Below are 24,061 nucleotides of genomic sequence, written 5' to 3'. Positions count from 1 at the left end.
TAGCAAAGATTTGTTCAGATTTCATCACCTACACCATCGGTGCATGTCCAATCCACGAGCACAACAACAGGCAGTTGTGGCTAGGATAAAGGCAATTAGCCAGACTTCGATAACAGACGGCCTCTACCCCCTAAAAGCTTTTCACATGTTTCTGGCATCCTCTATTCGGTGTCCCTTAACACCTCATTTCGTTGCCATCAAGAGAGGGGAGAGCAGCTGAGAGAGGCAACGTAACATGCTGTGTCCCTTGTTGTGCACGCAGCGCTGGCAGACAACACACATACACCAGGATTCTTTGAGAACTATTTCAACATCCTGCACGCTCGGCCCTGATTCCCATTAAGCATTTATGATTCATCTGGATTTTATATTATAACGTTTTGAATTTTTCATGCATGTACCCCCCCTCCCCTCCACTTCCCACCCCCTTTTTCTGATCCGACTGAAAAAAAAAAAAAAAAAGAAGAATTAATCAAACACAGGAGGAGGAAAGATCCAAAGTGTCACTTTCACGCACACAAAGAAGCGTGTGTCTCCATCATCAGCCACCTGCCCGTGATACCCAGGGTATTTTTTCTTGAAGTCAGTTCATTTATAAGGCTCAGGCTAGATGTATCGCATGCACCTCGGAGACACAAACACAAGGCAGAGGCATTATTAGACGCATACAGGTGTCTTCGCAGGTAGAGTGTGAGAATAAAGTATGGGGTGTGTGTGGGTGCTGCCCTTTTACGTTCCCGCCTCCCCTCCCTTGGCTATTATTTCAGCTACCTTTTTGTTCTTTCTGCAGAAGGGATCATTAAACCGAAATAATTCATTTGTGAGAAAGGTCAAAGCCACAGTCTGTTGGCACCCAGATACCAGAGTTAGGAGTGCTTGCATTGAGAGGGAGAGGAGAGGAAAAGGACGGATCCATTGATTCTTCTTGTGTGTGTTTTTTATTGCCGACTCTGTGATTGAGGTGCGCAACCCTCTGCCTCCCGCTCGGCAGTGATAATAATCATCATCTTTAATACCTGTTATAGGTGAAGACACAGATCTTCAAGTAAATGTCACATCCACTGTTTACTGTGGCCGCTTTGTTGTCATAATGTTGTGTGAGGAAGCTAGAGAGGAGCCAGGGAAGGACTGAGGAGGCAAAGTAAGGAGGCGGAGGAAGAGGGTTGAGGACTGTCATCTTTTAAGTGCCAGAAATAGGCACTCGCTCCACCCACTGATCCAAAACTCCCTCCCCATTGTCTCTCCTGCTCCAGCCCACATGTGCTCCCAGCTAACCATGAAGCCAAATGCACATCCAGTCGCACAATAACAACATCCATTCTTAATAAGATTACTCCGGCAGTCCCAGTTTGGCTGATGGGACGTGTATGGGAGCAGAGGCGCGGGGATAAGCCGCCTGCAGCTGCCTGCAGCATTTCACATACGCTGGGCTCTATCCATAGGAGAGGAGCTGCCTGGGGAGATGAGCCAAACATTGAGCCCACAAGAGCACACTGGCACGGGGAGCAGGAATCTTTAGCTGCTTGTGCTACTGCTGCTGCTGCTGCTGCTGCGGCTGTGGCTTATACCCACAACTGCTATGTCAGAGGCAAGGGCCAATTAGCAGGTTTCAGATAATCATAATCTTTTGATTTGAATAATCAGATTTGAATAATTGTAACCTCATTTACTGCTACTGATGCTTGGCCAGTGTTTTGACTGGGAAAACACGGTCCAGATTCATAAGTAAGCAGAGTGTCCAACACCAAGCTCTTTAAATTTGCCTTAATTTAGTTGTCTGTCGCCGCCTGCTTAAGAAACGATTATACACGGGCCTGTGTTTTGTCTGAGAAACCAACAATCCTTTAAATGTCAGCACAAGACAAAGGCCAAGATGCTTAAGCCTGCTAATTTGCAATTGCACCTCTTGATGCTTTGAGAGACATAATCCAAACAAAGCAAAAAAAATCCCCCACGTTGAAAAAGAAACTAGACTAATTTAGCCAAAGCAGCACACGAGCCAAGCGTTTGAGGTGAACTGCTTTAATTCCTATAAATTAGTTAGAGCAAAGTTCAAGGCAGAGTGCCCAGATGATTTAGCCTGCTAAGCGCTCCACCTCCGCACAGCCAGCCCAGGCCAAGCCCGGTGAGCCAGGGAGTGTGAGGGAGGCGGGAGGAGATGAGAGAAGAGGGGAAGGATCGCAGTTTAAAGTGGGCGAGTTGGACTTAATGAGAGGAGAGGGCTTTTTTTCTGGATTTCGCACAGGAAGAGTTTGACACCGTTGACTGACAAACACTGACACGGGAGCTGGCTAATCGCAGCAGCGCCGTCCAAGGTGAAACCATAAAGGGGCCATTTGCTGTGAATTAGCACGGATGTAGAAGCTCGGGAAAGTGGCCCCCACGTGAGCCGCTCACTGTACGACACGGCTTTAATCACGCTGAGCCACAGATGTGAGTGATAGCAACAAGCTTGTTATTTTGCTCAGGGACTCTGAAGCTGTGTGAATGGATGTGCTTTCCTGTTAAATTATAATTGCAGCTGATGCATGTACACAGGAGAGCTTCCAGGGATCACGGACGGGACGTGTCATGTGCCTCCTTGTGATACACCGAGCCGAAACATGATTTCAGCTCCCATATGGAAATGCACCGGCAGAAAATAAACAGAAAATGATTTAATGCATGGCGGTCGCCACGAACATGCGAGAGTAAAAGAGACATTGTAAGCTGCATGTTTATATGTGTGGGTGTCTTTACGGAGACATATAGAGGGAAACAGAATGAGTGACATTTCAAAAATGACACATCTGCCAATGCCAACACCTGAACGTTCTCTACCGCTCCTCGTTTAAATGATCGCTGACAGCCAGCTAAACTCAAAACCACTTGGCAATAACGTTTAAGATACAAGCAATGACAATATGTTTCCTGGAAAAAAGTAATAATGCCGGAGAGGACGAGGTCACTAGCAAATGTGAAACACAACGATTCCAGTCTGCAATTTCAGCTCAAAACACATATAAAGCAGTTTAGAGAGAAATCTCTCATAAATACGACTTCGCTGACAACCCAGCAAATGTTTGCAAAGACACACCGGCTATAAAGCTTCATGGACACGCTGTATTTACTGTTGCACACACAGCCCTCGTGTCTAAATATACTCCATCCGAGCCTGCGTCCGCTCATCTCATTTTAGCCTGTAACACTTCCCAGAATGGACTGCTGTCCGACACACACATGCACGTACACATACACAGCTTGTTAATGGGAACCAGGATGACAACACAAAGCCATGGACAACCTGTCAAGCTCTTCGAGGGCAGTGCTAATGCGATCCCACAGCTCTATCAGAGCCACCGCTGGGCCCAGTGTTTTATTACAGACCGGGAGGGACAGACAGAGGGAGAGATTGGAAAGGAAGAGGGAGACTGTGACCATGGCCCATTGATATAATGGCCCCGCCGGCATTAGTGATATACTGTACAGGTGAGTCTGTGTGAAAGAGAGGAGCGCGGTAACAGAGCAGAGCGAGGAGGTAGAAGCAGAGGACAGGGGGATGTTAGCATGTTTTTTTCTAAATTACACAAGAGGAGGGAATGGAGATCTGAGGGCTGTGAGACAGAGGAACTGCTGCTGCTAGACTGCAGCTCAATATGGATCTTTGTGGTGCTGCCTGAAGAGAGATTACAGAGCTGTATTCCTGGAGCTGCTGTGGGTGTGAGAAACCAAATGGGATGAAATGAAGTCCAACAAACATTGACGGGCTTTCCTTCCCTGGATTTAATGACAGCTTTTTGATTCAACCCTCTCACTATGGCACTGGAACCTGTGTCTAATTTGGGCTATATTTCAGAATTTATTATATCTGAGCCAATGCTTATAATTTATGTGTCAAATTTGCCATCAATCACTGGCAATAATTCGGCTAATATTCTCGTTAACTCCCACTCTCCACGCATCAATCAAAGGCAGAGCCAGATATCCGCTCAATTGCCGGAGCCGGAGTAAATGCAGATTAAGGTTGGGGATCCCCGCTAATCAGGAGCCGCATCGGCACGATTCAGTCGAGAAGAGAGATCGACCTTTGATCTGCTGTAAACCGGCAGCAACAGGGCCACGGGCAGGACAAGACGGTCTCAGGGAGCTGCATTCAGGACTCAATCTCGCCTTAGCCTTGCCTCGCTGCCTCGCATCACCAAAGCCAAACACTTGGAGAAATTTTAACAATGTCATTGTACCACACCCCACCGGCCCTGGAGGCAAGCTTACTTGGGCTCAAGAGTCACTCTCTCCATAATCACCCCATCACAGAGAGAGAGAGAGAGACGGAGAGAGGGGGAGAGGAGAGGGGAGCGGAGGTGGAGGTGGGGGACAGACGAGAGGCAATCCAGCCGAGCAGAAGTAGCTTGCATCAGTATTTATAGACCGATGTCCCATATCTTGTTCTGGCAGTCCAAAGTGCAGAAAGCAACAAAAACAACAAAAAGGTCTGAGTTGAGATCTAAAAAAACATCCCAGAAAAAGATGGTTTACTCTGGTCCGGATCAAGTGTAGACAGACAAGAGCGCAACTCTAATCTCAAGTATATCATAGGGAGATACATGTCATGAAAATTTTACTCCATCAGACACACCTTTCCGTAAATAAATAAACATACTAGGTGCAACTGCTTTATCTGAGGAACACGATGAACCAGTGAATGCGAGCTGTGATCTCTCATCAGTCTCACCTGGACCGTCCTCTAAAGGGGAAAACAAGGAAGACGGAGCAAAACCATTTCAGACGAGCCAGAACAAGAAGCTTCTTCGTTTTTAAGGAGAACGCGGCAAACATCAGTTTTATTGTAATAGAATATCACCTCTGCTTCGAGCAGCGCACCCTGCGGACCTGATACCACCGTGGCCCATCTTGTTGGGAATCCTGTCAAACTGCTTGTTTGGTAGAACGAAGCGTGTTTCTTTTTTCCCCCAGCACACACACACACACACACACACACAAACACACACACACACACACACACACACACACGCGCAAAGACAAAGCTTCTTTATTCTCATCCGGACATATCAGTTTTCTTTGGTGAATCGATAATCAAAGCCTTTTTCCCTTTCTGTATCACTGTCAGTCCTTGCAATCTTGCGGTTCAGCCTGAATTGATGAATATTAATGGTTGATTATCAATTCTCTTTGTGCAACAACACATACAATGCTGTGGCGGATAAAAGTGTTGGACAATGAGATGAGGGATCAGTCAATTTAGCACATCTGCACTATACAATTCAGCGCAGTGGAATCCATTGTTACCAGTCCTCACGCACCATATGCTAAATGATCGCTGCGAAGTAAAGCAGTCTGGAAAAGTTACTTCTGAGGCTGTGAGATACCCTGCCGCTAACTGCCATCAATCTGCCTCACGCTACAAAGGAAACACATTCTGATTTCTCTTTGGTGCAAACACAGCAATTTGTTCACTGTTTGTCTTTTGTTCTGAGGCAATAGTTCGTCTTTAATGGCCTGATGTAAATGAGTTGCTTCTTTGCATGTTTGAATAATTGAAATAGCTTTGACTGAAGAGGCAAAGCTTTGCTGACATCGCAGTAGGTTTGGATAGGCCTTGTGCCAATATACAAAAAAGGCCTTCAACGAGAGTGCAACAACCAGAACTCTAATTTTACTTTAAAACCCAGGCTGCACTCTCCATTATGGCTGTAAAATGGTAAATCAAGAGCTGCTTTGCCTAAAATTACCCTCTGCTCGCCTTCCAATGGTCTACATGAGAGTCTTAACGCGTTCAAGTGGTATCTCCCACTCGTCGTCAACACCGAGCGAACGTCCCGTAGCTCAGTGAGCGATATGTTCAAGCCTATCTACCTTCACACTCCATTTGCCTATTTCTATTCTTAATGACGGGTTATTTCTGAACGGCCCCTGGCTCATGATGAGTAATCCTAAAATCCCTTCCAACACCGTGTTCCTTTTAAGCTACAGCCGAGCAACAAGCTTTCACAGCTGTCTCCCCTGCTTCACTTTAACAGGTACTGTATGTCTGCCTCCCCGACGCCAACGGGACTGACGGGGGCTGACGAGCGCGCCGCTCAGTGAATCACAATGTCAAGAAACGACGCGCTGAGGAAGAACAGCAAAAGGGAAGGGTGCTGTCACGCCTTGTGGCCGTCCTTCTCACTCTTCCACATCTCCGCCTCCCCGCCACCCTCCTCCCCCCGCTTTCCTGCATTTATGCTAATAGTCTCTGCTGAGAGAGAACATCGAGAATGACACACGGTTAAAAATCGATGGCACAATCTCTCTGTTTCCCTCTCACAAACACTGTCTCTCACTCCGGTTGTTGGTGCAGTTGAGGGGAGCCCGGGCACACACAAAGATTGGGGGTTGCACGTATAATTAAACCTCAGAGTGCACCAGCACTACGAAACCACGGGATGGAGGGAGTCCAATCTTGGCTTGGGTTTCCTTGATAATAGGCCCACAACCACAGACAGAGGCGGCCTCACACTCAGTGGAGGGGATTGTACAAAACACACAGAGAGCTGTATGACCCATTTGAATCACACCTCCCACCCATTTGATTCATTTTTTAATTAGGCGTGAGAAACACGGAGAAAAGGGGAAGAAAAGGAGGCACAAGGACTGAGAGGGAGAAAGATTTATGGTCTTAAACCAATTCAGTGCCATCTTGGTTTAACATAGGACTTATCTTAGCTCTGCCAGGCATACTCATGAGCACTTAACCTTGCAGTGAACGCAACCCATCATCATCGCCTTGCAAACGGCGAGCCGAGTTCTTTTTCACCCACAGCTGCCCCCCCCCTACCCCACGCCAGAGCCTCGCATGTCCTTCAACAGGACGATGGCTATACCTGTGACTAACTTATCCTGCAGTCAGGTTTGTTGCAAAGCATTAGCTGAGGCCTTGAGAGGAAGCATCCTTCACCACTTGGAGAAAAACTTGATATTGCGCCACCAATCCTCTGTTGACAAGCTCGAGAACATGTAACACTCGGGCCAGAGGCTCACAGCACTGTTTTCCAAGCAGGAGCTTATTGTGAAATACAATTCTATTATCCTCGCTTATCATTATAAAATGTTATCTTATGGTTTTCTTTTCTGCCTTTTTTTCCCAGGTGAAATATCTATAAATATGTAACAGTCTGCCAGGTGATACGTCAAATCTTTGATGCTCAAGATCTCACAGCTGAGATCTAACCTTTGAGTTCCGGGCTCACATATGGTCACCGTGGCCCCGGTGAGTGTTTGTTTGTTTCAGCATTTTGATGAGCAGCCATTGTCGAATCCAGCAGAGGCTGCCTAATTGACTCGCTTGAAAAATTAATGCATCACTTAACAGCATTTTTGTGTTCGTATGGTATCTAGCAAACACAGGTGCAAATCCCGCATGGTGGGAAATGTTTAATTGATGCAGCCATATGACAATGCTCGAGACAGAAGAATAAAACAAAGAAAAAACAACAACAAAAAACAACAAGAGGAAGCACATTTAAAAGTGTTTACTAGGAACACAAGTGAGTTATTTTTTCTTGTGCAAGCAGAAATGAAATCAGCTTTTTTCTTTTAGTGCTGCCAGGTGCCATGTGTGAAGGGTTGGGGGGAAACACTTCAATGCGCTACAACTGTAATATGTCATAAACATGAAAGGCAGAGCCACCAATTATCAAATATTAGCCACAAAACACTGTTTGCAAAAGCTATTACTGGACAAGATCAAATATTATGCTTGATGGCCTGCATTCCTGCCCATGCCAGAGTGGCTGGGTGATATTCTGGGGAAGGGAAGCAAGCGAGCGAGTGGCTGCCAGGCTGACTCTCCCCAGGTGAGTCCCAGCAATGAGCTGTGAACAAGCTGCTTTGGCGGGGCAAGCCAGCAGCCTCCCTCTCTCCCCTGAAACCTGCCTGACACAGGCCAGGGAGCAGGTGGCCCTTAGCAGGATTAGCCTGCAGTTGTGTCCATTACAGAGCCGCGATGGAAAAAAACTGAGCATAGCTAACATCCTCAGCGCTTCTCCACGGTGTGCATGAGTCGTACACATTCGTTTGGAAGAAAAGTCGAGTGTGAGTGAAAATGTGGCTCAAATGAAGAAATAATAAAGGAAAGATATGCTTTTTCCGTGCGACTGCTACAGTCTATCCTGGATTTCAAGGACATCCAACGTAGCAAAAAGAAAACGTTGGCACAATTATTTGATGTGAGTTTAATTATTTCCAAAAGCATTTCATGACACACACACACCCCACACACCCGCCTTGCTCTCTCTTGTCCCCATATCTCTGTTTCCCCTTGACAACCAAAACCCTCCCACTGGCCATGGGAAGGAAAAAAAATGGAGGGAGCATTCAAATGGCCGAATTAATGTTTCCACACGATAAGCGAGCTTAATATAATGCTGACAATCACAGCACTCACCCTGCCAACTAGAATTGGATCGGGTCCAGAAAATTCCTCCAGCACAAACATTTGATTCCAAACCCATCCTCTCTTGGCGCGGCTCAGTAATCTTTGTCCTTCGCCAAGACCGCTCGCCACCACTGCGGACCCACCAGTTTGTGTACTTTTGGACTGGCCTATGATAGGAGTCATGGAGACGCAGGGAATACAAGTAATCCACACCAGCAGCAAGGACATCCACAGATCCATGAGCATCTCCTCAGACCGCTTTGGCATCCTGTCGTTGTGTGTTTTGTTTGTCTGTTTGTTTGTTTGCTGTACGAGACTCTTCTCTCACGGCCCCTCGTTTCCAGCTCCTCTATTCAGATCAGCAGCTCCTTCTTAGATAACAAGAAAAGGTTACTTGTGTCCTCTTTGAACGGTGGAGCTCGCATTCATGGTGTGATAAAGGTCACTTGCATGGCTTGGCATGCCTCCATAGCAGTTGGTGAGGGGGTGAGGGGCTCAGCTCAGCGTCCATTTGGCGTTATTCCGAGGGGGAGACCTACGAGGGAGCAATCACAGTTTGTTAGTTTGGCTTTTGGTCTTGTGAGGAGTTGTCGGGAGGCGGGAGGGGAGGAAAGAGGAAGGTGGGGAGGGGAAAGTAGGGTCGGTTAAACATGCGAACGAATCAGATGAGACAGCGATGATGAAAAATCTGTTTTTAAGGAAAGCAAAGAGATAAAAAAAGAATAATTAAAAAAAAACAGGAAGGGAATTCTCATTTTAAGCGTAAGAAGTCAAGATGTCACTTCATCATTACAAATGATCCCTCTGTAGCAGCCACGACCCTTTATTCCAATCTTGTTTTCATATCATCCTGCTACAATTGAACAACAAATGGCTACGTCTGTACTCTGAGGCTATTCAGCCCACCACGTCAGATTGCCTTGCTTTAATCTGTTGTTCTGGGGATTATCCTGGAAAGATTTTCAGCAATTACATGTTCCTTATGATTAATGTTTTGGCTGAAATATTGTTATATGTTACAACCGGATCCCTTTCAAGAGCCCTGCACGCACAGCCTCAGAGTGAGACAGCGAGGGAGGCTGCAGGTGAGCTCCACCATGTCAACAGCGCTGATATCATGGTAATCCAGAGCAGATCACTGTGGAGGTATTCAGAGGCGTGTTTAATCATCTAGTCCAACGTGTGATTATACGTCGGAATTGCTGTTTTCTGATAAGAAAACATGGATATAAACTTTTTCTTCTTTTTTTTTTTTTTTTTTTTCTTAGCACAGAAAGACTGCAATCAAATAAATTAAACACAGCAGAGTGGAACAAGTGTAAAATAAGATAAATAAAGATGCAGCCTGATGTAAATTTTGCCCTTTAATCAAAAACTGATTCAGCTTTAACACACATTTTTAACGAGCTCAGTCGAGCACACTAATGCGCGTTATTCACCAGAATGCTAAAAGCAGAGGCTCAGAGTGATGAGCTCTGAGTTGTCCCCGGATACATCTTGACGCAGGTGGACTGGGCATGCTATCACGGCACGGCACGGCACGGCACGGCTCGCTTTTCAGCTCTGCTAGTTCTGGCAACTTTTTACTACTACACAGTGTGTCAACTGCGGTCATATGCTGCGTGGTTCCGGCGAGGAAAAAAAACATAAAGCAGAAACGTGTTCCACCTGAAGCCAAGTGCGAAAATCATTAAGTGTGGAGTGATCCGAGTTACATCCTCCATCTAAACCCGGAGACTAAGAGCTGCAGGACTAAAAGAAGGAAAGGAAGAAAATGTTAAAAATACGAAATTTAAGATCATGTAAAATTAAGCATGAATCACTGCATTTTTCTCCTGATTTAGTGCATTTGAAGTGACTGTGGTGGGTGACTAAGCGGCAGTTTCAGCACCACGGGGGTAGGACAGCTCCCCCGCCAGAAAGCAGCCGGTCCAGACAGCTCAGCGGCGGCAGCGGAGGAGCTGTCCGCGGTGCTCCTCACAGGAGCAAAACGTCCTTCAACGTCTAGCCACACGATACAAACACATAAATAACACAGCGACTTTAACCCTCATAGTTTGATCCGCCACTCGCCTTTAACGCCTCCGCGGCGGTCTGCAGCACGCAGGGCTGCCCCCGCGTCCCCCGAATTCGTCCTCTCTCTGAAGTTTTTACGCTTTGAGGAGACGCTGCTCTCCAGCCGGCTCCCTCTCCGCGCCGCGAACGTGGCTTCAGAGCGCACAGGCAGCTCAATTAACAGAGAAATATGTCATGCACAAGGCAGCGTGTGCTCGACTTACAGCGCAAGAGACGCGGGGTGAAATGTGAATAAAGAAGCAGCCCAAGTTGCAGACCTCTCCGTGTCTCCGTCTAATGTCGCTCCTGCCAAGGTGCCGGGGGGGAATGCACCGTATCCCCGCGATGGAGAGAGGGAGAGCGGCTGTGGCAAGTCCTTTTTTTTAAACCCCCCTCCACTAAACACTAGTGTTAATCAGTAATACCTGTCAGGTTCATATAGCACGGTGGCGGGCTGTACTTACTAGAGAGACTTGCATCCTTTTACCGCCGCTGCATCATTTCACCGTGCATGTGTTTTTCTCTCCTTCAGAAAAAAAAAAAAAAAAATACGCAAAAAGAAAAAGTCCAACGCGTTTCAGTCGAGGGGGGGAAAAAATGAGCAAAAGGCGCGGAGAGGCTAGAAATCCTTCCTGCAGTTTGTCAAGGCGGAGGGAAAGTGTGGGTAGTTAGGAGAGCTCCGACAGGCTTGCTGGCCGACTGGAAAAGTGAGGAGGAGATGGAGGAGAGATGCACGGCGGCGAAGAGAGCCTCCCCTCCGCGCCGCTCATTGGGTTGATGAGGAGCCGGGTCAACAGGCGCGCAAATGATTGCATGCCGCTCTCTTCCCAGGCACGGACGCGCAAAGGTTATCGCCTCAAACTGCCCGGCTGCGGGCTGGAGATGTTACAGAGGTGCGTGTGGTGCGGAAATCCTCTCATTAGCGCATCATTTCCACAATACTCTCTGCATTCAAACTCTTCTTTTTTTTTGTTGAGGCGCGAGCTGGCCCTCACTTCTCTCTGGTGTAGTGAAACGAAATAGGCCGAGCGATACACGAAACCGAGGCTGCTCATTTACACTGTCATTTGATAGGGTTAGGCAATGGACAGATGGACACACACACACACACACACACTGTAGAGATTTTACAACAATATAAAAAAGTACACCAAGTCATGTAGGCGGACTGAGTTTCCAGCCTTCACACTGACAGTATTCTGACGCTTTAATGTTGAGGAAGAAATTATACGCATTGAAGCCCAGACTATTAAAAGAGAAGAAGCTGGGTGAGTGTTACACAGCGTTGTGTTGGAGTGTGTGAGTGACAGCAGAGGGGGCCCGTGCTGCTGTCCACGGAGAGAGCCCTCTAGTGTTGGTCCAGCTCCTCGGCAGCAGCCAGGCAGGCCTTGGGGGAGCAGATATGTTTTATTAGCGCAGCAGGAGAGGACGGTCAGGATACTGTCTGACATGCATGGCTTTTTTCCAGCTGTGAGAATCTCTTTATGAAACTCATTTCAGCCCTCCGAGTATTAAACACTGCCTGCGTCCCTCTCTTATCCAAGACATTCCCACCATCTCACCCCAGCCAGTGCTGAAAGTGTTTGCTTGAATATTCAGTGTTGAAGAAAAGTCCAAGTGTGAAAGAGTTTGTCTGCGAGCACAACATGTTATTGTACCTTACCACCCGGCACAACAGAGCTCCTCGAAAGGCTTTGCCTGGCGGAGGCCTTTTGACCCAAGTGCCAGAGATCCCAATTAGCAAAGACATCAAGTCTACCATTATTTATTTCTGCATTTAATTTCCCTCCCACTCTCGCTTTGATGTTGCAGCTGCATTTCAGATGGGAATTCTCCAATCATCTTTTTTTAAAAGCGTCTGCTGCATAATACATTAGACTGTAAATGTTGAGCCATGTTTCCCCTGCTCGATATGAATGAGGATTTCATTGACGGACACTCGGCGCGCAGGGGGATATGTGAGGATGGAGTTAAATGTGTAAAAAGGGCTGCTCGGGGCTGTTCATTTAGAATCACTGTAAATGTTTGTAAATGAACAGCCAAGGAGCACATGACAGTAAGTGAACCCCTTGGCATGGTGTAATTATTTTTTAAATGCAGTCTAATTTCTCTCTCTGTCTCTGTACTGTCACACACATATACACTGCCTAAAACAAGACGGTTAAAGTGTCAAAAGCAAGTCTCAGTGAAGTATTTCACTGCTGGAATGACGGCCCCTGCATAAAACTGGGCCGCCACTGCATTCGAAAGACACAGATAGTTTGAAATTGGTGCTACATGACCAGAGGAAACAGTGTGGTGTGCACTTTTACTGAAGAAGACCTAATACAACAAGGATGCACAATGCCGCTCAGAGTCTGAAACAGGAAACAGTATGGCGGCCGTCAGGTAACTATTGCAAGGCATCACAGCCACACAGTACACTAAAATATGTTTCATGTTTGAGTTCAATCAGTTTCAAACTGTTTTTCACAGTACAGAAACAATATGGTGACCACTGTTTGGGGGCTCTGGGTGAGGCCAAATGGAGAGTTTAACAGTTTGATGTAATGGCTTGGGTTTTTGGTTGAATTTCCTGTTTTATTTTGTGGTTATATCCTTATGTGTCTTGTTGTGACTCTCCACTTCCTGTCTTTGTCTCTTTCCCTCCTTTTTTCTGTGTTTCATTTGTTAACTATTTTTTTCGGTGTATTTAAGCCTGTTTTCCCCTCACGCTGTCAGTTTGTCTGTTTTCATCTTGTGTCCCTCTCCCCGTCCCCACGTGTCCTCGCTTTGTTCTCCGTGGCCTCTGGTTCGTCCTCAGTCTTGTACTTCTCTCTTTTTCTCTTCTCTCTTTTTTTCCGCTCTTTTACTTTGCTTTTTTCTTCGACTTTGCTTTGCCTGCCTTTTGGATCTTTGAATTCAGCTTAATTTATTTTTTCATTTTATTTAAGTTGTTGAACCTGTCTGCCTGTTTTTTAATCTTTTTTTAATTTATGGAATGTCGTTTAAAGCAGAGTGTAAAAGCTCTGTTTACATCAAGTGAATCTGTAATCATTCAAAATCAACATCTGTGAGTGAAGTTTGATGCAAATAAGCAGGTCCCAGCTTTAAACCAGTGATTAATTCCACTGACGTGGCCTCTGCCAGTGATCAAAATATCAGATGGCTTTGAAAAAGGCAAAGTAAGTGAAGGGGAAATGGTCTTTAGAACCCAGGCATCCTCAATCGATCATTAGTTACTGCTTTGTCATGTGGTATTAATCACAGAGCTGTTGCAGTGTGCGCCACACACTTCCACATCCAAAAACTCCGCACAACAAGTCACCATTACAGCGACTGTTGGTATAAGGAGGTGTTGTCGTTAAATGTTTAATTTTTCTCGTTTGTTGTTTGCTCAATAACCGATCATTTAAAGCACAAGCGTGCCCACTCTCTAGGATAATCACACTGGTGTATTCTCAGCTGCAAGTATATGAGCCTGTTAAAGCAGGTGCAAGTGTCATCAAAGACAAATTATTGCAAATAGCCCCACCACCATCTCAACCAACCCCATGTCCTAATTTAGCCAAGTTTCCAACTCAACACCTATCACTCATTTTGATGAGCAGTCCACCTTGAAACAACATCAACCCTGAGGTTGCTTTACCCAGCAGCTGTAAACTTTGCTTCTAGCTTGACGTTCCGTCTTTGATTTTCTTTCTTTATTGCTGTCGGTGCTGGTGAGCCCTCCTGCTGTGAGACCATAGGCCTCATCTGAACAGCTACAATCGGCTCACCACTGGCTAAGCTCATCTGAAAATGCAGGAAAATATTTCCCTCTTTGGAAAGATGCCTCCTTTCCTATATACTGTATATATCTATATATATCATATATACTGTATATATATATACATATATATATATCATATATACTTATTATTATTATTATTATTATTATTATTATTATTATTAAAAGATATTAATGTCCTACTTATTTTCTTAATTATTGAATCAATTTTTTTTTTGTCTGATGTTTGTGAGAAGGTCGTGAAAATGTAAATGAAAATTTTCCAGAACCCAAACTGACTGATCTTGTTTTGTCCAAGAAATATTCACTATTCTTTACAGTGACAACAGACGTAATTAAATAAATAAATCCTGACACTGGTCAAACTACAAGCTAAAGCTATACAGTTTTTTGTCAGAAAAATGGTTGAAATGAGTAATTAGTAATCACATTTGTTGCTGGTCAGTAATCTGTTGATTCATTCATCAATCAATCAAATAATAATACAGCTGTAATTTAAATATAGCTGTACTGCTTAGAAATACTACAAGGAACTTTAAACTGGTTATGAAACACAATGACACAATTTAATACTGATGCCTGTATATGACCTACATGAGCAAACAAAACTATCAACAATAAGACGACTATTTCTGTAAAGTGTGGAGTCTTACAAGCCTGAGGAAAGTAGCTGCTCTGTAGTATGTTTCAGCATTGTCATCTGTTATACACAGGAGCTACCAGAATGAACAAACAAATTCAATTTCCTTGTCATAGCTTTCATTACTCTCTCAGAAACAAAAATGGAAGGAGTATGACATTGTCATAGTGCTAACCTCTTCAGAGTGTCCCAACAGAGAATGTTGGTTTCTTTAACCATGATAAAAAAACCTCTTAACCTTAATCGTAAAAGTCAGTTTTAGTTGCCTAAATTTAAGCAGTCCTTTAGCCATAGAGATGGAAAACCAGAAAACATGCATCACCCAATCTTTGTGATCCAGACACTGAGGCATCAATGGGGAAATATTCTGCTCATTTTCAGCTCATACTTACATTTTGGGTTACTACTAATACGTATATAAGATCTAATGTTCAAAAACCAAATCAGTTTTCTCATACTGTTCAGTGCTGCTGGACTGTATTCACCATCTGACGGAGACGCTTTGTTTTAGCTCCTGTCTCTTTAAGGCCCTCCCGAAAAGCCCAGTGTGCTCTGATTGGTCAGCTCACACACACCTGACCCACACCGCTCAATTCTTTTCCGGTCAGCTCTGTCATTGAAGAATAAGAACCCCTTCTTAACCAAAACCTTACCACTAGGGCTGGGCGATATCTCGAATATACTGTACTCGATGTATCGCGGCTTGTTCTCTGTGGGATGTAGAAATTGACTATATCGTGAAGATTCGAGTATACATTCAATTGTCACGCAGTTGCTTTTAGTCGCGGGCATTGAACTACAGGTTTCTCTCACTCTTGCTCATCTCTCCGCACAGGGAGCTAAAGCAAGCACACCTAGTTACGTACATCACATTCTGTCGTGCGTGCAACGTCATACGCCCGGCAGCATGTAGCAGCAGAGATCTCAGGTAGCGGCAGCAGCAGGTGCTATGACAAATGGCAGTGGTTTGGGTACAAGAGGGAGGACGTTGAACAAATAACCGTAAAATGTATGCCGCAAAAGCGTCGCCACAAAAGGTGGTAGTACAATGAACTTATATCACCATTTGAGAATCCGCCCTCTAGAAAACGGCGAGTGCTTGAAACTCTGCGCGAGCGCATCTCCAGTCGGTGCCATATCGAAGAAAGTGCCGAAGCAACCAGCACTGATGCAGTTGAGTCTGGCGTTACTTTTTCCAGAACACCATACGACAAAAAAGTCAAAAACAGAAGTAGATCACATCCGCAGTAACCCACCACATAGCGAAAGACATGGCCCCAGTGAGTGTGGTTGAAAAGCCCGGATTTAGAAAGCTCATCAACACACTTGACCCAAGATACAATCTACCTAGTCACGAATATTTTGCAGAGAAAGCTCTACCTGAGTTGCACATTAAAGTGAGAGAAGAGCTGGCCAATACATTTCATACAGAAGAAACCAAAACTAAAGCTGTGAACTTTTCATTTTCACCATTTGATTTCCTATTATGCAGCTTATTTTTATTTTACTGTTTGAAATAACCTGTGTGACATCCTGCACAAAAGTGCATGTATTTCTTTTAAAATATCCTAGTGGCATTATGCACAAAATGTACACTTTAATTTAGTGTTATTTTGATACTATATTAGTTACATCATGCATTAAAGGCACTTTATTTGTTTTGAAATTACATGATGTTTGTACCACTGCTTAATAACTAGTTAATAAATACCGTTTTGATAAATGTGTTTAGTTGTGATTTCACCCTTTTGGCATGAATGTTTAAAATCAGCATATATTTATGCAGTATGAACAAGAATGTTTTAATGTAGACACGTAGAATCATCATACTGGCATGATCAAAGTGTTAATACAAGGCTAAGGCAAAAATATTGAGATATATATTGTGTATCGTGACATGGCCTAAAAATATCGGGATATTAGTAAAAGGCCATATCGCCCAGCCCTACTTACCACTGCACATATTACAAAAGGAATATGATCCGTGTCAGCCTCAGCCACACTACCCAGCAGGCCACTAATGTTACTTACCACGTAGCTTTGTAACAGTCTTTATACGGTGTTAGCAGTGCTGGGTGCTAATCAAAGTGATACACACGGTTGCGAAGCAAATTGTTTCCTGCAGTTAAACAATTTCCTTTTCACATGTAGCTCTGTTGTTATCTTCAAGGCATGTATATCAAGTACATTTACACACAACAGCAACACACACATACACACTGATCAGCGGGGGGGCCCCAACACGTCACACACACGGACAAAGTGACACTCCCACACCGCCACACTAACCTGCTGTGTTTTGCTGCACCACCGGATCCATTGTTAATCCAGACGCCCTGGGATGCTTCCACTTCAAGTGCTCCAGCACGGCGGTAGTACTGCTTACATCCTCCGCGTGGACACGTTACATACATCAATGTATTTACGTAAAATAGATTATGTTGATGCGTCGCACCAGCCCTATTTACAAGCATCAAACATCCTTCTTATTATTTAGTTGGCTTATAATGAGGCTGAACCTTCACACGGTTTCTCTTGTCTGTCTCTCAGTAGGGTGTCCAACATCGCCCCAAACTGAGAGAAGCCACATTAGCTGAGCAACATCTTAATGTCTTATTCAACAAGTCAAGGTACAAAATTACCCTTAATTCAGCATGAAACATGGTCAAATTTAGAACTTCTGTCATATTTCCATTGAAAGTTAAGTTAATCTCCTGGGTCTTGACATCCTCAGATAGGTAGATGAAGATGTTTGTGTTGAATTTTGCAGCCAACAACAGAGCAGTTCCCGTGTTTAGCTACTAGCTTTGTCCTGGCCAACTGACAAATGTTGAAACGCAGTGGTCTCTCCTTAAAATTGTGCTGGTCTGTGCAGCCAACAACAGAGCTCTAACTCTACCTTCAACATTATGCCCACGCTAACAAGCCGGCGTATGTGAGAAAAAAAAATGGCAGACCTTCGCAGAGGTAGCTCTCAAACCGTTACCAGGGATACTCAGATTGGGGCGGTATTATGTAAATGAGCATCAGCCTTACGTAAGGAGGAGGCCAAAATCTGAATGGCACTGTGTATCCCTTTATTTATCCCTTTAACTGACTGTGATGTTTTATTTCACAATTTGTGGCTTGGTAGGTACTCCAGACACCAAAATATATGTGCACAAGCACTGAAAAAGTAAGTTTTTCATAATATGTCCAGATTGAATCCATCCAGACTGGACCTGTGTAATATATCTTACTCATTTGGTGCCATTGGATTGTTGAAAAATCTCACACTGCAGCTTTAATGGAAGTGGGACCACTGGGACCAATGTTCATTCACTTCCTCCTGCCAGGATTTCCCAAGCGATCAAGACATTGAAACTACAGTAGTTCCCCTCCAGTTACAAACATGTCTCACTAATGTTTGGGCTACTGCTACAGACATTAGGGCAAAGGAAGGGTTACAATGACATTACCAGTGAGTTACACGGCAGTTCAGGTGTTCGGTTGATGTGGGAGTTGGAGGTGGGGGGAATTGCTCTGTGTCTAAACTGAGAAAATTGTCTTCTACTTCTTCCTCCTCCTCTACGCCTTGTCCCCTTGTCCTGGTCAATAAAACATTAAAGAAGTATATCAGTAAAAGTGCTCTACTCAATAGGCATGTGGCTGGTGGACATGAAAAGCTTGGAAACACTCAGTGTTCCCCATTGTCAAGTGTTGCCCTCTCCACTTTGACAGTATATTATTAACAGCACAATTGAGTGCCCAGCCTTGTTCAATTCGTTTCCTTCAAAACCGCCATGGCTGATTTCAGGCAGGTTTTTTGGATCCTTTTTGAGCTACTGTGAGTTGTTTAAAATGTCAAAATATGCAAATCACTCCTGACCTCTTTTGAATCATAGAACGCAGCATAAAATCAAACTTACATTCGAGTTGAGTATGAGAAAAACATGCTAAAATATCCCCCCTGCTTAAACACTTTGAGTTTTCCTGTTCAGACTGTATGCAAAGTGCGCAACAAATCCCCCACGGTAAAAGTCGCTGAGAAATTTTGGGTGACGTCTGTGTTTGAGCGGGCCAAGATATAAGTACAGCATGTGGCACATTAGCATTCCTAAAAGTCACACGTTAATTGGTTGCAGATTAAAGTTAATTGATTTAGCTGATAGTTTTAAAGCTCCTGAAGATAATTAAGTGCAGTGCTGAGAATTCTGATATGTTGACATTTTGAGAATGAACAACCTGTAACGTGTGGGTACAACATAACCTTAACTAACATCTTAATCATGCAAATTGAAAAACACGGCAGATTTAATTATCACCAGTCGAATCATTGGTCCTCATTAATTACATTGGGCTTATTTATTCACATTCACATATCTATTCCACTTACTTCCCAATTATGCAGGACAGTCCTCAGACCCCTGCTGATATAACAAACAGTAATTCCATTCCTGCTTCATTATGGCATGCATGTAATAAGACACTGAGGGGATGGAGGGACAAATGAGTATCCAAGGTTGAAGAGCTGCAGCAACAAGCACAGCATCAGGAATAATTATTAGACTTTCTTAATAATCACATATTTATATACACTGAGTCTACCGCATGGGTGATAAAATTTGAAAAGTTTGACTCGAGATTTGGGACACGTGAACAATCTTAATAATGTATACTTTATGGCACATAGACATTAAGAAAATTCATGCATTACCTCATGCGTGACCTTACACATCTGGTGTGCCCATAGGAACCACACACAAGGTGAGAACAAAAGAATTGCCAAATGCAACGTTTGTGGAATGAATATGAAACTCAAACTTTATCGGGTACCTGAAAACACACCTGGATAGGTTATTCACTTGGTAATGTGAAAGTTAACCTCAGCGCCTATGGATGGTTAGCAAACATGTTAAGCTCAACATCGGCTATTTAATGTTAACATTAGCTTGCTACAGTACTACCTGAGCTGACGGAGGTTCACTCGATTAGATTGGCTTTTCGCTGAATATTTTGAAGAGATTTGTGTTTGTTTGCTGCCACACTCATAGCGTGCTGCTTTGCCATGTACTATAAAAAACTATATAAAAAAAAGTTTTGCATTTAGCTACTGTAACTGGATTTATGGTGCAAAGCTTGAAAGCTGGAAAGCTTTCATTGTGTGTGTTTTTTCATATTGCATTGCAACAGCCTGTTTAAAGTGATCATATACCAAACAACTAATCAGTGCTGATAATACTCTATGCCAATAGATAAAGGAGTGATGATGATACAGTACATGCTTTGAATTCCTTAGATATAACTCTGCAGTGTTTTAAGCAGACCAGATGGCAGGCAGCAGATGATAAAATGCCCATTACAACCATAAGAGACTTGAGACTTGACTTGGACTTGCAAAAAATGACTTGTGAGCATCTCAGCTATCTGACGCATTAATAAACAGAACTAATGAATGAACAATATTCAAATGATACTTTTTTTTCGAGTTGAGAACAGAAAACAAAAACAAAGAAGTCTTTGTTTCATGTGTTGTTTAGGGGTCAAGATGGATTGGAATTTTACTTCCAATTCAATAAAATAGCTCTAAAAATTTCCGAACAAAGACCTATATGCCCATTGCTCACAGCACATCCATCCATCAGGCAGTCATGAAATTGCGATGGACAAACATTTAGAATATAGAATTACTCATAAAGAGCTCAATGACTTTGAACGTGATAGCATCATAAGATGTCTACCTTGTTACAGATCAGCTTGTGACATTTCTGTTCAAGATCTGCAACCCAATCGCCAGAATAAGTTTTGGCAAATTATATTTGTACAAAACCACAGATAAGTTAAAACTGTACTTGTCAAGAAACTTGGTTGGGTTGAGGAAAACATCATGATTTGTTTCTCCCTCAAAATATCCAGTGGTTGCAGAATACAACAAATGCTGAAAAGCAGACTTGAATTGTGATTGTGACCAGCTTGGCAGCCTCCTTGCCTGTGACTCTACCACCAACCAATATGAAGTCAGGTAAAAAACACATAATGTGAACATGATATGACATGTTTTTTACGAATGCCGACATGGTACGTAGCCTATGACATGTACGTATTGACCTATCTATGGTTTGCAGATACCTACTACACTGAACATTTTGTCCTGGTGACTGGGCTAAGATCTGCCCTGGTCAACTGTTAAGTTCTGAGATTGTTACGTAGAAGCACCTAGGAGCAACTGCAGCCTTGCCAAAAAAAAAAAGCGGTAGATCACACACATTTTGAGTGGGGTGCTGAAGCACATAGCATCAATCACCTTTCACCTGTTATATCACAAGCTACAGTTCCAAACTGCACCTGGAAGCAACAACAACACACAAACTGTGCATCAGGAGCTTCAAGACATGGGTTTCTATGGCGAAGCAGCTGCTCACAAGACTCACATCCTCATGCTTAGTGCCAAGCATCAGCTGGAGTGGTGTAAGAAACGCCGCAACTGGACTCTGAAACAGTAGAAATGTATTCTTCGGAGAGATGAATCACACTTCATTATCTGGCAGTCTGATAGGCAAATCTGTGTTTCGTGGATGCCAATAGAACCTCACCTACCACAATGCATAGTGCTGACTGTAAGTTTGGTGGAGGAGGGGTACTGATCTATGGCTGTTTTTCAGGGTTCAGGTTAAGCCCCTTAGTTCCAGTGAAGGGTTTTCTCAATGCCTCAAAAGACACTTTAGCCAATTGGGCGCTTCCAACTTTTTGGCAACAATTTGGGGAAGGCCTTTGTTCTTCTATTGTGACTGTTCCCTTGCGTGCATAGTAAGGTCCATAAAGACATGGTTTGATGCGTCTGGTGTGAAGGAACTTGATTGGCCTGCACAGAGCCCTAACCTCAAACCCACTGAGCACCATTGGGAGAAATAAGAATGTTTATTGCCAGCCAGGCCTTTGCAGCCAACATCAGTGCTTGACCTCACAAATGCTTTTGGCAGAATGGGCACAAATTCTCACCGAGACACTCCAAAATCTTGTGGAAAGCCTTCCCAGAAAAGCGGTGACTGTTGTAGTCACAAAGGGAGTCCAAACTCCATATTAATGCCCATGGTTTTAGAATGGGATGTCCAACAAGCTCATATAGGCATGATGGTCAGGTGTCCACTGATGTTTGGCAACATCATATAGCTAATGAGGCAACTAAAATTCTCATTGAACTGTGTAAGTGGTGAATCTATTATTTTCTCGGGCATTCCCACACACTTCTGGCCCCACACCAGCATTGGTTCCATGAAATGTTGTGAACAACATCTTGACTGCAACTTAAGGTTACCTTTACCAAAACAAAATTACATATAAATCATACAGAGAACAGATGAGATATCATTCATTTTATTTTTTTAGTTTTGGACAAATTAAACATTTTGACTTAATGTCGTGGTAAAGAGAAAGTTGTGGGGAAACCAAATTAAGTAGGATTAATCCTCTGAGAACCACTCATGTCTGTAAAGAAATGTCTTTGCAATCCATCTAATTTTATTCTGGACCAAGAGACCAACATTGCCATTTCTTGAGCCGCTAGTGAAGCAAAAAGTTAATTTGTTAATGGACGGAATGTGCTATAGTGGCTGCAACAGCTTCAAGTTTAAAGTTATTGTGCACTTTTAAGAGCCCACAATGTCAAATGAAGCAGGTCAAAAGGTAATGCAATATGATGCAGTTAAATATCACTGTATGAAACCATTGTTGTCATAACCTTCAGGGGCCTTTCAGGACACCAAGAAAAGTTTAATACAGTAATGGACACAGGTTTGCTAAGAATTTCAACTCTACTTCAACAACAATTGTTGATCCTCTACTGATAAGTAAGATATCCCTGTGGCTGACCCAAAATCAGCATGTCTGACTGTAAATGTTTGGTTATAATGTGTGTTCATTTAACTCAGAATTCAAGCCACAAGTAACCAACTGAACTACACTGAAGTAGATACTGTATCCAGACAGCACCTGACAGTTGAGATGGAAAACCTTATTTGTGTCCACTGATTTGATTAAAGGTGAGTTTGTTTCACTGAACTGCATTGACCTTTTGAGACAGCTCTTTACAGAAACTCACTCAACAGCACAGAAAGTTGCATCAGAACTTTACATGGTCTAGGTGTATTTATTAACAATAGGGTGTCTCTCCATCTCCGTCGGCCTCCCTGACAGTTGTGATGCTTTATGAGCATGGAGATATATAGCAAAACTGAATGGGGCAAAAAAGGAAGCATCACTGACATCTGACATTAATCTGATGTAATGTGAGAGGGAGTTAACAGATGAAGACAAGTGCTAGCAGAAGAGGTCTATGATTAGGTGAAGACAGACATCAGTGGACATTGATGGTTGTAATGAATAGACAGAGTGCTGTGGTAATGACACTTTACCTTTAATAGTGCTCATTAAGAAGACTAGCCACTTGGTTAACAAGGATGAGAGATGAGCTCTGCCATTTGTCGTCAGGCCATAGACAAAGGAAGAGTCTTATGAGCTGATGAGTGGTGAAAAAAAAAAAAAATTATGGAAGCCGGAAGGTCCTTATAGTCAAGTGTAAACCAGGAGTAGGTCTATAAAATGTTGAATAGGGGGCCAGACGAGGGCAGTCAAAGGAATGGGCACGTTTAATTTTTTAAGGTGTACTTACTTAAAATGTAACATCCTGGGGATGAGATTCAACAATCCCTCTCCTTACATTTTGTTGCTTTAAGAGTCGTTATACAAAAACGTGCCATTTCCTGTTCTTAATGTTTGATTTTCAAAGTACTGTTTTGAAAGTGTTTAAGCCCCTTTTTGTATGAAGTAGATTCTTAACTCTCAGAAAAATGTGCTGTGCCATCTCAGGCCATCTTTTTTTTCACATAATCAACATGCATATGTGTGGTTGTCAACCCTGTTACAGACATATCAATTCCTGTTTGAAAAGGTTTAAATCCAAATTGAAAACAAATATGATATACTATGAAAGACAAAATGTTGTTACACATGTTACACTAAGTGTGTAAAGTGAGAATATTGAGAATATTACTTTTTTTCCATGGATGAATATGCTCATTTACAACTGACACTTTCACAGCGTTTTCTGTTTTAAGAACATTTCTTTGAGTTGATTACTGGTCTCTTTTACTTAATATATAAAGTTAGTCGATTTTACATTTGTCTTTTGATTTTTTAAATTATATTA

General features: G+C 43.4%; 1 protein-coding gene across 2 annotated transcripts in view; it reads right to left on the bottom strand.

Annotated features, from left to right (window-relative positions):
* cdh8 (cadherin 8) overlaps window positions 1-11,211 on the bottom strand; it is a 104,322-nt gene extending 93,111 nt beyond the window's left edge. The window contains exons 1-2 of one of the 2 annotated variants that reach the window (XM_084352934.1): window positions 10,933-11,211; window positions 8,423-8,948 (exon numbers count right to left, since the gene is read on the bottom strand). In XM_084352934.1, the coding sequence (XP_084209060.1) occupies window positions 8,423-8,680 (258 nt within the window). In that variant the 5' untranslated portion in view covers window positions 8,681-8,948; window positions 10,933-11,211. The remainder of the gene's footprint in view (window positions 1-8,422; window positions 8,949-10,932) is intronic. The other variant, XM_084352935.1, reaches the window with a different exon arrangement.
* Between the last annotated feature and the right edge of the window lie 12,850 nt (window positions 11,212-24,061).

The sequence above is a fragment of the Pagrus pagrus genome (assembly GCF_965226575.1).
Source record: "Pagrus pagrus genome assembly, chromosome: 1".
NCBI classification, from domain to species: domain Eukaryota; kingdom Metazoa; phylum Chordata; class Actinopteri; order Spariformes; family Sparidae; genus Pagrus; species Pagrus pagrus.
The sequence above is the reverse complement of the archived record's forward strand: the minus strand, read 5'-3'. Positions and strand labels throughout refer to the sequence as shown.